The sequence below is a fragment of the Pteropus alecto genome, unplaced genomic scaffold, assembly GCF_000325575.1.
Source record: "Pteropus alecto unplaced genomic scaffold, ASM32557v1 scaffold21, whole genome shotgun sequence".
NCBI classification, from domain to species: Eukaryota; Metazoa; Chordata; class Mammalia; order Chiroptera; family Pteropodidae; genus Pteropus; species Pteropus alecto.
This window is the reverse complement of record NW_006436282.1, coordinates 25,582,766-25,599,767: the sequence shown is the minus strand read 5'-3', so window position 1 is coordinate 25,599,767 and position 17,002 is coordinate 25,582,766. Positions and strand designations below refer to the sequence as shown.

General features: G+C 38.7%; 1 protein-coding gene and 1 non-coding gene across 3 annotated transcripts in view; both read right to left on the bottom strand.

Moving 5' to 3' along the window:
- ANLN (anillin actin binding protein) overlaps nt 1–17,002 on the bottom strand; it is a 47,296-nt gene that overhangs the window by 15,336 nt on the left and 14,958 nt on the right. For both annotated transcript variants that reach the window (XM_006912065.3, XM_015589460.2), the window contains exons 6-20: nt 16,755–16,945; nt 16,375–16,482; nt 11,853–11,979; nt 8,728–8,838; nt 7,769–8,007; nt 6,920–7,065; nt 6,488–6,650; nt 5,705–5,840; nt 4,888–5,070; nt 3,268–3,394; nt 2,668–2,716; nt 2,520–2,576; nt 1,882–1,920; nt 1,594–1,615; nt 571–683 (exon numbers count right to left, since the gene is read on the bottom strand). In XM_006912065.3, coding sequence (XP_006912127.1) covers nt 571–683; nt 1,594–1,615; nt 1,882–1,920; nt 2,520–2,576; nt 2,668–2,716; nt 3,268–3,394; nt 4,888–5,070; nt 5,705–5,840; nt 6,488–6,650; nt 6,920–7,065; nt 7,769–8,007; nt 8,728–8,838; nt 11,853–11,979; nt 16,375–16,482; nt 16,755–16,945 — 1,811 coding nt within the window. The remainder of the gene's footprint in view (nt 1–570; nt 684–1,593; nt 1,616–1,881; nt 1,921–2,519; nt 2,577–2,667; nt 2,717–3,267; nt 3,395–4,887; nt 5,071–5,704; nt 5,841–6,487; nt 6,651–6,919; nt 7,066–7,768; nt 8,008–8,727; nt 8,839–11,852; nt 11,980–16,374; nt 16,483–16,754; nt 16,946–17,002) is intronic.
- On the bottom strand, nt 4,173–4,291 carry LOC112479862. Its single transcript, XR_003046377.1, has one exon. It is a non-coding gene; the product is annotated as a 5S ribosomal RNA (ribosomal RNA).

Sequence of the window (17,002 nt, the reverse complement as noted above, 5' to 3'; positions counted from 1 at the left end):
GTCAAAACTAAATTTATAAAATACTACTCATTTCAAAATATTGGTTCAAATAGACAAGTGACTATGTTTAAAACTGTAAGCTTAATATCTACATGCAAGAAGTAATACTTCCTCCAGTTATAAAAATAGTCATTGGGATGTAAAGTATAGCATAGGGAATGTAGTCAATATCGTAATAACTCTGTATAGACTTATCAGGGTGATCATTCTGTAAGTTATATAAATGTCTAATCACCATGTTACACACATGGAATTAATATAACATCGTATGTCAACTGTAACTGAAGAATTTATAAAAAGAAGTAATACTTATGTGGTCAGAAATGACATTTAGAATAAAGCAGCATACACTACTTTGAGGATTTAACTATTAAAATACATGGCAAAAATACCTCCATTAAAAACACATAACCACGTAGGTAAGCCCATGCCTAGTTAAAATGTACGATTCTAAGAACACATTTACAGCCCCAAATTTCGAATCCTTGAAAGTACTACTGGGGTATTTCCTGGAAGTAGAAAATTTCCTGACCTAATTTTTCTAAAAATAAATAAATAGATCTAGATTACCTTGTCCAGAGCAAATTTAGTGTTTCCTACGGATGACAGGGACAGCGTGTGAGACCCGACCAGGGCGAAGTTGCTGGTGCGCACGGCGCTGAGCCCTGCCGGGCTGGCCGTACCTGCAGGGTTGGGGGGAGCGGGGAGACACACGAAGCTCAGTTCAGCGTGCTCAGTCCCTTACCTCGCCCCAGCACGAGATCGAGCTGCCACAGAGAAAAGAGCCTCATCCTCCTCCATTTCCAAGTATGGGGAGAAACGTCGAGTTTCTTAATGAAAGAAAACTGTCAAATATTTCATCTTTAACTAAAGTGAAGTACGGGCAGTCTTTAACATTCAGGATGGATAGGTTTTTGAAGGTGCATAACCTAAACATGTGTACATAGAATGAATGCAATTTTCCTATAAGTGACGTGAGAGGGCGTCATTGCAGTAGTCTACGATGACGTAACGAGCAGCAGACTGTACTACACACAGCTGTTCCTCATTACTCTCCTGCACCAAGAAGAGACCCAGAGTCCAAAGGAGGTGACTAAAACCAGCTCCACACTAATCCCCTTTGGAAAACAGGCCTAAAGCCTTCTACAAAGGGGCCTTCTTGGCACCCCAGTTCCCAGTGAACAGAAAGATGCTTTTCTGACATGTTCCAATGCCAGGTACGCTCAGCAAAGTTAAAAGAAGTCAGCTCCACAGTGTGGCCAGCACAAAACAAACCTACAGAACAACAGACGGTAGGGTGAAGAGTAATGCTATCTGTTGCTGCTGTCAAGTGACGAGGTATCTTACGTGTCACTCCTGCTAGAGCCTGAATGATGTCATGACTGCTAGCCTGCAGTGGTATGGGATGAAGGTGCAACCAGACAGCATGCTAGGCTGGCCAGTAATCTTACATGTTACTAAAAACCATATACAAAATGTTATTCAGACAACTAAGCTAAACACTCCTAAATCAAGATGGCTATACATTTAAGTCTGCAATTGCTTAGTTCTTTTCCTTATTCCAGTGATTCAAATGGTTTCAGATCCACTCACCTGAAGAATGAAGGGCACTTTTCTAAAAGAAGGTGTAAAGAAGAAACACAAGTTATTTTCTTTACTGATACACAGATTTAAATACCAAATACAAAACTCTACTACTGCAAGAACTACATTTCAGAAAACATTATTTTTCCTATGTAAATATCAGAGATTTTCCCTCCGTAAGTAAATTTTAAAGATTTCCAAAGTGCTAAGGGTTTAGAAATGGTTAACCAATTTACAATCATATGTGTAAGGTAAAGGTCTCTCAAGGAAGCCTAGTTTTTAAAAAATTCTACTTACTGTGGTTATAGATGTGAGAAGTCGCTTTGGAGTAATAGCCTAAAAGAAAAGATAACTTAATATATTTCCTATGAAATATAATCTAGAGCTTAAAAATAACCAACTTTGAGATATTCCCACAAGGAAAATAATTCTTAAAAATGAGTATCATAATTGAGTCCTCAATTAAGGCTTAATCCACGCTGTCATTCCTTTTTTTTTTTTTTGTTAAAGCTAAATAAAATTCTTTTAAATAATGACCCAGGAAAAGAACAAAAGAGCAAAGACCAAGAAGGAAGGGGACCGAGCAAGAGGTTCTGATCCTGCTGCCTCACGGCTCCGTGCTGGTTTAGGGGTGCTGGCGAGACAAGCGCTCCGAGGAAAGCCTGGAGAAAAGTCTCAAGAGGTAAGAAAAGTTAGCCGCCCAGTCAACGTACAGAAAATAGAATTACCCAGCTTGAGTGTACTCATAGTTTGTACTCAGGCTCGTGATCACTCAATGGAAGTTTACTTTCTGTATTCGCACCTATTAAATGCAATAACTGAAATTGGGGGCATGAAAATGACCCGAAAACTTGATAATCACTAAATATTGCACATACATTTAAAATGATATGTTATTTCCGATTATAATGTTTTCACTGAGCTTTCATTCTCACCTTGGATTTGTATGCCTTTTTCTTCTTATCGAGTACTGACGGGTCTTTCTTTTGCACCTATACACAAATCCCAAGCATAATTAGCTTAAAATCAGATATCTTTAAGAAAGGTATGCTAATAGTTATTTTAGAAACTTTAACTGCTTACCAAGCTGTAAACTTCAATATTTATTTCAAAGTCATTGGACACATCTTGCCTAGAAAAATAAAGCATTAAAACTAAGAAATATATCAAGTTTGCCATTAAAAATGATGAACTATTTTTTTATAAAAAATAGTGAACTGTCTATTTTTTCTTATAATACAAGACCAATATTTTCTTCAGTGTTTTACAACTCAAAATCTTTAACTATAAAGGTAATTTTTTTAAACTGGATTTTGACTCATTTCAAAATAAATCTGTGACACTAAATATAAACCTTTTCATTGAGATTGAATATTAAGAACATTAAGATTTAAAGCATATGTGAAGAAATTATGGTCCATATTTTGCATATACATATATTTTTAAACACTTCGGAACATTAAACACCTGTAGTCACATGGAAGAAAGGTGCTACCCAATGGAAGGAAGTATCAGAAACAAAAGTTAAACCAACAAATTGGTTTAACAAAAACTGAGTTTATTTCTCCATATAAAAAGAATGAACATATCGCATTTCAAAGGTTAATGCCATCTGCATGCTTAGACTACATTAACTATTAAAAGAAAAATGTGTCTGAGCCATCAAAAGCCTCCTTTACTTACAGAGTAAATGTAGTAGAGAATGTCAGAGCGTCGCCATTAAGAGAATTTGAAGTACTTGCTAACGGTGTGGCTACCAGATTTTCAACTCCTGCTTTTAGTATAATTAAGAAATAGTAATTTGCTGCATCTGCAAAAAGTAATCACATTACATAATAAGCACAAGCAAAATCAGATTCAGATAATCAGCATTCTGACAGACCAAGGAAATAAATACTGCAACTGAATGATATAAAATTTTAAATTTTCTAAAATCACAAAAAGGTAAGACATAAGCGGACAGTCGTTAATTCTGGAATAAGCATCATCAAGTTCTTTTCCTTATATGTGAATTAAAATGACTTCACTCCAAATCCTTCAATTGCTGCTGACTTTGAATTTTACCTATTGATACCTAATTCTTTAGCTAATAGTATATACCTCAAAAGGATAAATTATAGTTTGTTATTTCAAAACTGAGATTAAAAAACTAAATATTTCAGTGAAAGTTACTCAGATAAATTCTAATGAAAACATCAACTATTTCTTCACTATTTGTTATTAAATAACCACATACCAATAGATTTCTGTCCACACCTCACCAAAATCGGACAACAGCAAGAATTAGAACTTAGGTTACCTTATTCCTACCATAAAGCTCCAACTTTTAAAGATTCCATTCTTTACTTTCCCTGCACCTCAGATTCACTTCTCACCTCCTCTCCCTCAAAGAGAATATTCCACAGAAAAATTTTTAAAAAGCTTAACAAAAAAAAAATTATCCAAAACTTAGTAAAACTTTAATTATATTAAGCTTGCTATAAATACCCTGCCCTGTGTTCAGATCCTGGTGCCTAGTCTCCTTTACCCACTTTGCTTCTATATGATTTTTGCTAGAATACATAGTTTTGTTTTGTTTTTATTATTTATGCCTACAGCACCTGGTCCTCCTAGGTGGTCTCCCATCCAAGTACTAACTAGGCCCGAGCCTGCTTAGCTTCCGAGATCAGACGGGATCGGGCTTGTTCAGGGTGGCATGGCCGTAGACCATGGACCATGGCTCCACTGGGGTGCGAACCCAGGACTTTCTGCATGTAAAGCAGACATGCTAACCGCTACACTATGGACTACATCCTAGAATACGTAGTTTAGGAAAATTTATTATTCAATCTAGAGGGGCAAAGAGAATAAAATTTCAATACAAGTATCTCCATTGTGATGCTCTTCACTCCCACAACCAGTAACTCAGGACTTATAGAACAAATTCCTATAATGGGATGAATTCTAAAGAAAGTAAAATAAGTTCTTTTAGCCCCATACTTTCCAAGATAAAATTAGAGTCAAATGATCCACTATGTCAGGATAACTCATCTTAGAAAAATATTTTATGTTAAAAATGATGTTTACCCGGCCTGACTTTCAGATAACAGAGCCATGTCTGTGATCGTGTGGCTCGTAAGCCCACGTATGCGATTTCCCCTCGGTTATCGTTATACACATATCTCTGCAAAAGGAACTGAAGGCTCAGATAAGAGCTCTGCATTGTTACATGTGTTCTACTCGTTGGCATTTGCACAGCTTCAATCTAGGAGATGTTCAGAACTTAGCATGATCTAGAAGTGATACAAACAGAAATCACCATACCTGGTTTCTGAACGGTGCTGCAGACAAAATCTGCTTTCAGAGGCAAGCGGATTTCTGACAAAGTAACTGATCCTTTGGATGGGACAAATTCACTCTGGGCTACGGGACCAGCCTTATTCTTCCTCTGAGGCCCTTCATTCTTCAGCTTATTCAGGTCATCGAGCAAAAGTGTTCTCTTCTCAGCTATATAAAAATATGCAAGTTAATATTTCAAATATTAAGACTGTAACTGTTTCTAAAAGACCAATTCGAGAAAATGTGCTGATGTAACAACTGTACCTAAGACCAAAGACGAAATCAGTCACATTTTTTTTATATAAACAGGTGGTAGGTAGTTGGGGAAAACCTTAATTGCTCATCTGTTCACCAAGTCCTTATAATTCAATGCTTAAACTTTTGGTCAGTTTTCTTGTGTGGTATATATACTCTCTCCACCCTAATGTGCCCTGTCAACCATCACCACACACACACACACACCAAAATTCACGTACTTTTCAAGCTATATGCAGATAGATAGGTACAGGGATAGTGTGTGTGTGTACGTGTACGTATGTATAAATATATTCATTCTTAGCATACTCTTTACAACTATATTCCTTCAAATGCATTCCAGTTTCTTTCACCTGTTCATGTCAACTCCATCTTATCTGACGTGTAGAATTGTCACGAACCTTGTAAGAAACGAAAAATAGACTAACCGAAACAGATGACTGGAAAAGCCTTTTGCTCTAAAATTAGATTTCTGGATATACTAGATAAAATGAGTTTTTCCTGGTTTAAAATTGTGTTGGAATTATTTCAGGTGTGTCACACATACTTGCAATTAGAAGCAGCCTTTCTGCTTCGGCTTCTTCCAGGGACCCTTTTCCATGCTCTTCATCAACACAGCAGTTAAGAGCTTGGCTAGTTTGATAGATCACTGTCTGCTGCAAATTTATTTCATTATTGAGTTCCTGGCAAAAACAATGAGAGGAGGAAAAAACGCACTTTTTAATTAACACTTTCACTTTACTTAAACTTCAGCTGTAACTAATCCAATTGGATCTCTTTCAAAATTTCCAGAGAGTAAAGTCAAAATGTTATAATTTCATTGTTCAAGTTTCTAGATTATGCACCAAAAACATTTAATATGCTGTAAAAATTGCACTATAAACATTCGTCCTTATGAAAAGACTTTCAACTCATACTTACTAAAATTATAATTGGGACTATGTCTAACAAAGTAGAGATATAGAAATTATCTGATTCACTTTCTTTAAATTACATGTATGTTGTAATTTTTTAAATGTTTTCCTTAGCATAAAGGAACCTCTAAGAGCAAAATCAATTTCACAGTTCACCATCATGTAATTTATAGTTATACTTTAAAGACATTTATGAGAAACATGTTTAAGAATAAATAACTCAACAATATTAAATAAGTTTCTTCCAACTTTTCTAGTAAAGAGGACCTTTCTCATATTAAACTGAATTCAAGGGCAATTATGGAGCTCCTATGTGTCAGACGCTGCTCCAGTCACTTAGGGCACAGGAATAAATAAAGATGGGCCCTTTTCCTCAAGGAGCTCGGTCCAAATCCCCTTTCCACGGAAGTACACACCTGCATTTTCTGTTTGATGTTAACTTGACGAGGCAAAGCATTCTTCTCTTCGGTATTCTTTTTTCTCTCCAATTTTGAAGAAACGTCTTCCTTCCGAACAATCACCTGCTTTATTGAAGGACGATCTACTTCTTTGATTCTTTGAGATCTATATGCATCGATGCTTCAGGAAACAAGTTATATTCTATTAAAAATCCAGCAATAAGCGATATCCTTTATTGAACATTTCAGCAGAATTCGATACTGATATCAAAAAGTATCAGCAGAACACTTCACCAGAATGGGAAAATGCCATTGGGTGAAAGACAGGCTGATAAAAGTTATTCCAAAGTTTTATACAGGTTAATTATTAATTATGCTATAATCGTAAATAACGCATCCATCTACACCGTGACCCTTAAGTGAGTGAATGCCTTCCCAAAACATTCTTACCTGTAAAGAAGATCGCGATCTTCAGAACCAATACTGTCACCAGACTCAGCCCGAGGGACACGGGGTCTCTGGAATTTTCCTGGTTTTGGACTCTCATCACTTATGCCAGCGTCCTTCAATTCCAGTCTAGGTGAGGAAACTAAACTCTGCAGGGAAGCATGTCAGACGTTAGTAGGTTTTATGGATTACACTGATCCTCAATCAAAATTCTGAGGAATCGAAGGAATTCTTCTCTATGATTCGGAAAAAAATAAAGAATAAGTTCACTGACTCATCAGAAAAACAAGACAAACTAAAATAAGTTCCCAAAAAGTAAATGAATAAGTAAAAGTTGAAAGCTAAAACCTACACTTGTAACCCTTTTCAAAAATATTTCTAATTGAATCAATTTCCAAACAAAGCTGCAGTTATCAATTTAGGGTGATAGCTAAGAATATAGCTAGCTCTCATAAATGTTAGTTATTTGTCTGGTGCTAAATACTAATATACTAATACGTTTTAATGGTCATACCAACCCCTTGATGTAGGCACTATTTTAATCTCATTTGACAGACGAGGGATCCATGGAAAAAAAGTTAAACCACCTGACCAATAAACATAAGTAAGTGGCAGAGCCAGGATGCGAACTCAAATGCCTGGCCTTTGAAGCCATGACACAGTTTGGATTTTATCTAAGGTCAACAAGAAGCCACTGAAGAATTTGAAGACTGCTTTTAAGAGAATATCAGGTTTGCAAAACCCCCTGCTAAACAGTGCAAACTTTCCAGGCACCCGATAAAACAAAAGGAGACCCCCGAACCACTTAGCTTCTACGCGTCCTGGGCCCATTTACGTTGAGTCTTTCCTTACCTCTGGACCTACCACACCAACTGTCTGCGCCAGCGGAGCAAGCAGAGACATGGAGGAGATATTCAGTGCGTCTTCCTGTTCTTCGCTGCTTTCTGCTTCTGCTTGATCCATCTCCTCTTGGCTCCTTTCCACATCTAGTTCACCGGCCTCTAGGACATCACTGAAGATGTCATTAATTACTTTTGAACTATTGATATCATCATCGCCATCCACACTCATCTCAATTTCACGTACCACTTCTGAAAAATATTTCATAAGTAAATACTGTGATTCAAACCTTTAAAAATTAAAGGGATAGCAGAGATCTAACATTCATGTACTCACTAAATAGGAAAAACGGCCGTAAGAAAAAGCACCTCCTAAACATAAATAAATAAATAAAATATACTAATATATAAAAGCAAAATAACTTTCAAAGTTCCAGTAACATTTTCTAAGCAATAAAAGTAAAAATTCTCAAAAGCTGATTCAATGCTTCAGATATAAGAAAAAATATAAAGTAAAAACTCAAATTGTAGGGTAACAGCCCAAAGCTTCAGACTTACAAAAATATGTTCTTTCAAATAACTTTTCCTATTGTTGGAGCTGCCCTTTCACATGGCAGTCGATAACAGCGACATGCGGGCATCACTTAGCACAGGATTCACAAATAACTTCAAGGGCCACGAATTCCCCCTACAGTTTACACTGGGCATGGAAGGGCAAAGTTCCTTTCCCCAGGAAGGCTGAGTGACAGCCTTCACAAGAGTCTCACAGGGGTCTGTGACACTAAGATGACTGTTCTATATCTCTGTGGAAGCTAGAGTATTTCTTAGGCAAAGAAAAGAGGGAGAGAGTATTATAAAATCACAAGCCATTTAGAAATATAGAATGCTGTATATTTGAATATGTGCTTCCACCAATATATTATTTCTCATAAAGTGTCCGGTGTTAATAAAAAATAAAGAAGAAAAACCAACCTGTCTGTTGCTCAATCTTTGGGTCTGATGTTACTTTTAAAGACTTTTCCTCTTCTAAAAACAATGTTATTTTCAAAGGGCTAGACTTCATCATTTCACATTCAGTGAAACCTAAAAAGTTTTTTTAAAAAAAGACATATTAATATATGTAAGAGCCTAGAATATTTTTAGTTAAGGAAGGATTCTTATGTATCTTTTTTTCTGATTGTAAATTGCATTTCAAACTTAGAAATGTACAGAGAATCCCCCAAAACACCTGTCCTCTCTTATCTTTCCCATCTCTCTCTTCCTCCATCCCCAGAGAAAGGGACATCTGTATTACTAGGTTGTTGTTTGTTCTTCCAATTAACCCCATGTGTACACATGTGCATATCCTTTTATCAGGAGACGATCATACTTACATACTATTCTGAAATCTGTTTTTCACTTTTTTAAAAAAGTGTCAATAAAAACATTTAATAAACTAGCAATAGAAGGAAACTACCTCAACATAATAAAGGCCATACAGAAAAAGCTCAAAGCTAACATTATACTCAATGTGAAAAACTAGAAGCTTTTCCTCTAAGATCAGAAATAAGACAAAGATACCCAGTCTCACCACTTGTATTGAACAAAGCTTTGGAAGTCCCAGTCAGAGCAACAGGCAAGAAGAAGGAAAAAAAGGATTCAAATTTTAAAAGAGGTAAAATTACCTTTGTTTACAGACGACATTCCCTTAAATATAGACAACTCTAAATATTACACACACACACACACAAAGTGTTAGAATAAACAAATTCAGCAAAGATGCAGGATACAAAATCAACACACAAAAATCAGTTGCCTGTCTACATACTACCAATGAACAATATGAAATGGAAATTTTAAAAATAATTCTATGTATAATAGCATCAAAAAGAATGAAATATTTAGGAATAAATCTAACCAAAGAGGTGACAGAAATGTACATTGAACACTACAAACATTGATGAAAGACATTAAAAAGACAGGTAGATGGGAACATATCCCATGTTCATGTATTGGAAGACCTAATATTGTTAAGATGTCAGTCCTACCCAAAGCGATCTATAGATCAACACAATTCCTATCAAAATCCCAATGGCATTTTTGGAGAAATAGAAAAGCCCATGCTAAAATTCACATGGAACTTCAAGAGACCCTGAATATCCAAAATAATTTTGAAAAAGGATAAAGTTAGAAGACCAACATTTCCTGATTCTAAAACATATAACAAAGGTATAGTAATCAAAACAGTACGGTATTAGCACAAAGACAGACATATAGAGAAATGGAATTGAATAGAGAGCCCAGAAATAAAACCTCACACATATGGTCAAATGATCTTTGATAAGGCTGTCAGGATGATTCATAGAGAAAAAACAGTCTCTTCAGCAAATGATGTTAGGAAAACTGGATATCTACATACAAAAGAATAAAGTTGGACCCTTATCTGACACCTTACACAAAAATCAACTCAAAATGGATTAAAGACCTAAATGTAACACTCAAAACTATAAATCTCCTAGGAAAAAAAACAACAAAAAAACAAAAAAAAAACAGAGAAAAGGCTTCATGATGATGGATTTGGCAATGATTTCTTGAGTGTGACACAGGCAACAAAAGCAAAAATAGACAAAGGGCACTAAGTCAACCTTAACAACTTTTGTGTATCAAAAGGACAACGGGACAATACTTACAAACCATACAACTGTTAAGGGATTAATATTCAGAATATATAAAGAACTCCTAAAATCAACAACAAAAATTTCAAATAACCTCATGAAAAAATGGGTGAAGGACTAATAAACAGAATAGACATTTCTCCAAAGATAATATACAAATAGCCAACAAGCACATGAAAAGATGCTCAATATCACTAATCATAAGAGAAATGCGAATCAGAATCACAATGATCTATCACCTCACACCCATGAGGGTGGCTACTATCAAAAAAAAAAAATAACAGGTGTTGGCAAGGATGTGGAAAAACTGGAACCCTTGTACACTGTTGGTGAGATTGTAAAATGATGTAACCACTATGGGAAACAGTATGATGGTTCTTTAAAACATTAAAAATAGAACTACTATATGATCCAGCAATCCCACTTCTGGGTTTATATCCAAAAAAAAAATTGAAAGCAGGGTCTCAGAGACACATTCGTACATCCACGTTCATAGCAGCACTATTCACAATAGGCAAGAGGTGGAAAGAACCCACATGTCCAATGACAGGTATCGAATAAATAAAATGTGGCCTATATATACACTGGAGCATCATTTGGTCTTAAAGAAGAAGGAAATTCTGTTGCATGCTACAACATGGATGAACCTTGGGGACATTATGCTAAATTCATCAAGTTGGTCTTGAAAAGATAAATGCTGCATGTTGCATTATTTGAGGTACCAAAGTAATCGAATTCACAGAAACAGAAAGCAGAGTGGTGATTACCAGGGCCGAGGAGAGGGGGATGGAAAGTTGTTGTTTCATGAGTATAGAGTTTCAGTTTTGCAAGTCGAAAAAGCTCTGAAATCTGTTCCACGACAATGTGAATGTACTTAACACTATTGAACTGTGCACTTAAAAATTAAGACGGTTAAGCTTTAGTAATGTGCTTTTTACCACAATTTTAAAATAATTTTTAAGTGTCTATGATATACTAAATATCATTACAAAGTTACCTTATTCATTTAAGTAGTTACATAATATTTGATTACATGAATTTAGCACAATTTATTTAAATAGTCTTGTACTGATGGACATTTAAGTCATTTAAATCTGATTATTATTAAAACGGTGCTACAAATAACCTCTGTACAGAGTACATTTTGCACACTAGTTCTAGTAATTCTACTTACAAACACTTGCAAAAGAGCTGAATTAAAGAGCATGCACACATTCAAACTGTAGTAATTTACACTCTCATCAAAGGATGAAATCTCACTCTGGAAAGAGGACTAAGAAGCATACTGGATGGCCAGAAATGAATTAGTGATTGGAAATGAAGAAATGAATCTGTCTTTTTACACTTTTACACAGAGCAGCATTTCTGACTTCTAATCCAATTCCCAAAATGACAGGAGACTGAAATCTCTGTGTTTAAGTGAAGTAGAAACAAAACGCTCACCTGTGGATTCTGTGCTGGAAGGTTTTGCTGGTGTCTGATTTTCCGGCACCTTTTCCGTTACTAGAAGCGATGGGGTGTTTGAAACAACTTTGTGTTCTTTGAGGGGAGTGCTCTGACAGCGAATTTCCTGCAAAACGCAAATGAAGAGAGAAATTTTAAGTCTCAAAACTACAGACTGTCTTTTTACACGTTATTAAATGAAATGAGGGTCATTATTCTATATTAGCTTCCTCAGAACAAAAGAGAGAGCATGTGTGAAATGGCCCAGCCGTGTTAGGAACACAAGCCCTCCAGGCTAGTTCACCGTCTTGGTGATTCTCAGTGTGTAAAACCATCGAGAGAACAGGAGGCAAGAGAGGATGAGATTTTGCTTTAGATAAACCAACTCAAGTGAAAGTGCTAAAAACAAAAAACAATCCCCCATGTCACCTACCACATCCCACACCCAGAAAATCTAGTGACAGTTCATGCCTCAGGATTCCACTGAACAGATGTGCAAAATGCCAAAAACAAACAAACCAAAAAAAAAAAAAAAAAGACAATGAAGGACAGAACCGGGTCAGAAGGATAAAAAAATCCCTTATCTGAGTCTTTTTAAATCATTGACAAGATTATGGAAGAGAAATATTCATTGTTTTGTTTCTTTTTGAAAAGGCTTTATGATTAAAGCAGAAGTAGAAATAATCAAATGAGAGAAAGAATAGGAGTAACAGCAGCTAATACCTACACACAGCGGGTAACTGGCTCCGCCAGTTTACAAGCCAGGAATTCCTGTTCCAGAGCTAGGTCCAGACCGCATTGCCTCTCACGTTAGAAGCCGCTTTTGACACACAAAGGCTAGGCAAACTGGCAAAAGCTGCGCTGCAGGCCGTTTTAGGGTTGGGCCAGCAGTTTGAGAAGCGGCAGAAAGCAGGGCAAGTGCATTTCAGAAGTGAGAAGAAGGGGCTGAGCATACCTTGAGAGTAAAAAGCTTTTGTGCTTTGTATGCGACAGGCACTCGCACGTTTGATGGGTGAATGAAATGACTGGCAAGGCAAATAAACTCACCGAGCCCCACGCCCTCGTACTGCGGACCTGCGGACCGCGCCCAGGAATAGCACAGCGGCCGAAGGAGAAGGCCCTGAGGTCAGCAGGCCTGGTTAGAAACCCTGGCTCCCCACTCACCAGCTGTGCCACCCTAGGACAAGGGATTTCCCTCCGAGTCTCAGTCCCTGACCCAGGAGAAGTGGGGTTATTACCTACTTACAGGGCTAGCGTGGGGAGCGAATGACATGACGTATTTAAAAGGTGCCCACCAGAGGCCCGGCGTGGAAAACACCACCTCCCTTCCTCCTTATCACACCGGAAACTGTCCGAATCTGTCCTCGTCAGGGTGCTCTGGAATCAGCCACTCTTACCCCTCCAAAGACTGACCCCGCCCCGTCCATCTTCACCTCCTTCCCATCAACTAGCTCCTTCTCATCAACACTGAAATTCCCTTAAGTCTCTCAGAACAAACAAAACAAATACAAACCGACTCTCACATCCTCAGCCCCTCCCGGCCACGGCCCCCTGCCTCCCTCCCCCTTAGACACTAACTTCCCAGGGCCGCCCACACCCCGGCTCCACTTCTCCCACGACTGTCCGCACCTCACCCTCATCCCACCAACACCCCTCTGGCCACATCACGACAGGCTCGCTTCAAAGCCGGTGGCCTCGGTCCAGTCCGGTCCTCAGTGGACACAGACACTTGACAGTACCGACCGCTCCCTCCTCCTGAAGGCTCTTTCTTCCTTCACCTTTAGTGACACCACTCAACCGTCCGTCTCTTCCTGCCACCTCTTTGGCGGCTCCCTTTGGGGGTACCACAGATGAGATCTGAGACGGGGAGACCCATGCTCTCCCTGTTATCACGTTCAGAATTTTGTGCACGTGCACATGTGCAGCTACCTGGGGCGGAATTCCACGGGTGTATCGGGAATTATTTAGCACAAAGTTAAGAGCTGCTGCACTACAGAGACGTGGAGGAAAACCACGAGACTGTGACACACTGGCGACCAAGTGAAGAAGGTGCTTCAAACAGAAGAGGCTGACACACCATGTCGAGGCTGCTGATTGAAAGTCAGTTCCTGAAGACCACTAGTGCATCCAATAAGGGCAGTGGTCCATGGGACAGGTGACAGCCTGAGTGGATCAAGAGGAGAAAAATTGGAAGCAAGTAGGGACTAGTCTTCTGGTAGAGTCTGCATGAAAAGGAGGCAAAGAAAGAGAGGAGAGTCGATTTTGTTTTAGGATGACAGGCAAGACCTTGCACGCTGATGGAAAGGTGAGCTGTTCAATTCCTTCCTTCAAAGACAAAAGCACGGAGCTCCCCTGTGCGCCAAGCGCTGAGAACACAGACAGAGACTGATAGGCTCTCAGAGGCCGTGGCGAAAAGCAAAGTTAAAACTATGACAGGAAGATAGATATTCCAGTGGGTAAATATAGGATGACGTGGATAAAAAAAAAAGAAGGGCCCCTTGGGAAAAAGGCCAAGTAAGATTAAACAGCAGATTAAAAGCCAAGTAAGATTAAACAGCAGATTAAACTTTCACCTATTCGAAGTGAAGCAGGAGGTCACCATGCACAAAGAAAGAGAGGAGAGTCGATTTTGTTTTAGGATGACAGGCAAGACCTTGCACGCTGATGGAAAGGTGAGCTGTTCAATTCCTTCCTTCAAAGACAAAAGCACGGAGCTCCCCTGTGCGCCAAGCGCTGAGAACACAGACAGAGACTGATAGGCTCTCAGAGGCCGTGGCGAAAAGCAAAGTTAAAACTATGACAGGAAGATAGATATTCCAGTGTAGGTAAACATAGGATAATGTGGATAAAAAAGAAAAAGAAGGGCCCCTTGGGTAAAAGGCCAAGTAAGGATTCCACAGCAGATTAAACTTTGACCTATTTGAAGTGAAGCAGGAAGTCACCATGCAGAGATACTCCATGCAGAGGATACTCCATGCAGAGGAGATACTCCATGCAGAGGAGATATCCATGCAGAGAGGATACTCCATGCAGAGGAGATACTCTATGCAGAGGAGATAATCCATGCAGAGGATACTCCATGCAGAGGAGATACTCCATGCAGAGGATACTCCATGCAGAGGAGATACTCCATGCAGAGGAGCATCTCTGCAACGAGATCTGAAAGCATGAGCACGGTTGAGAAACTGCGAATAGTCCACACGGCAGGCCTGAAGCACAGGTGTGGAGGGGCAGTGGGGATGAGCCAGATTCTGAACGATTTTAGACGTCAAGCCAAGCGCTGCAGCCAGTTTTCTGATGACGGCTATGGGAAGCTCTCCAGGATTTTAAGCAAGCGAATATTCGCTTTTTAAAACTACTTCTTTGGCAGCAGTGGGGGAGATGGGCTAGAAAGGAGCCAGACGAGAAGCAGAGTGTCCAATACATACAAAGCTATGTTAGTGATTAAGGTAATAGCAGAGGAGAAGGCAGCCTGGTGACATTTAGAAAATGTATCGCCGGATACGAGTGTGTTTACGTGAGGGTGTGTGTGTAGGAAGACACAGTAATAATAAGAAGGAGCCAAGGGAGCACTCCCAGATTGTTTTAGATGACGAGCAGAGCAAAGCCCTACGTGAAGACAGACTTCATGGGAAAAATGCTTCAGCAAAGCGCAGAGGGCTCGACCAGCCAACCAGGCCCGGAGCTCAGGAGAGAGATGAGCACAGCATAGCTGAGCATCGTTAGCCTTTCCGTGCTTGGCTGAAGCTAGATATGAGGATGAGAAAGAGATGTCCCAGAGCAAGTAAGAAAGAAAAAGAGTTGAGATGAGAACGCTGGGAAACATGGTTTGTTAAGCAAGAGAGCGGATTAAAACACACACACACGCACACACACGCACAATAAATGCAACCAAGTAGGTATTTCTCAAAGCATACTGTTGTTCTTTTTCTACTGGTACCCACTTTAAATATAATTCTATTATTTTCAGCTTAACAAGACATCCTAACACAGGACTTTGTACACAGTAGGTGTGTAAATGAAGCAGGACATAGTTTACATTTACAAGTAGGGATTTTGCTCAAGGCTGATTAATGGAATTTGACAGGAAGCAATATAGAAGAAAGAGAAATCTGGGAGGTATTTAGTCATTGAAAGGGTTACAGATAGTTTAAAAGAATGGTATTTGGGGAAAGGTATGCAATTACTCATGAGAAAAGTTGATTCTGAGAAACATTTTAGAACCAGCATCTAAGTAGAATGTTAAACGGAATCAGAAATCAATTAAATGGTGAGAATAATTGTTTAAGTTTGATTTTAAGGAGATCATCAGTGAATTTGGTAAAAAGTTCCACCAAATGGGAAAATATCCCAAGAGAAAGAAGAGCTAGTATGAACATCTAAGGAATTTATGAATGGAAAGTGATATAGTTAACTGGAACAAGAAAGTCTATCAATAATTATTTTACAAAATAGAACCACAAATCAGCTCCCGGCACGGCTTTGGGACCAAGCTCGCTTTTGCGTTTCTCGTTCGTGTTACCTGTTTGTACTCCAGCTGTCTGCTTCTCGAGTTGCCGTCTTTTCCTGCACTCCATAAACTGCCCTTGTCAAATCGGCCACGAAGACATGCTAGTTCTTTCTCACGTTCCTAAAACCATCAAAAGCTCTATTTCACACGAGAGCCAAGTTTAAGAATGATATGCAAACACTACTGTTTGTCTTCAGTTTTAAGATTAAAAAAATCACAATATACCTGGAACGCAGGATAAATAACATTTCTAATTTGAAATAAGGGATACAAAGAATCGAGGAGCTATTTATCTCAGTCAAAAAGACCGGTATGAGAACACACGATTTGATTTCTGTAGGTTCTCTGCTGAGACCACGTAATGGATAATGGTAAAAAGCAGGGAGCCATACCTGCTTGAGGCGTTGGGCTACATGGGTAGTAGATGAAGATGCGTTTTGCTTGAACAGTCTCTCTTGGATGGCCTTTGTGTTTGGAGTGATAATGGGGGTTTTGGGAGGTGTGCTACGAGCTGGACTTTCTTTGCTGTGTTCTTGACAACGCTCTCCAAAGCGTTCCAGGAAAGACTTAATTCCTGCTCCTCCTACAGAAAACACACACATTTTTGGAGGCTATTCAGAGTAAGTAACAATTACGATTT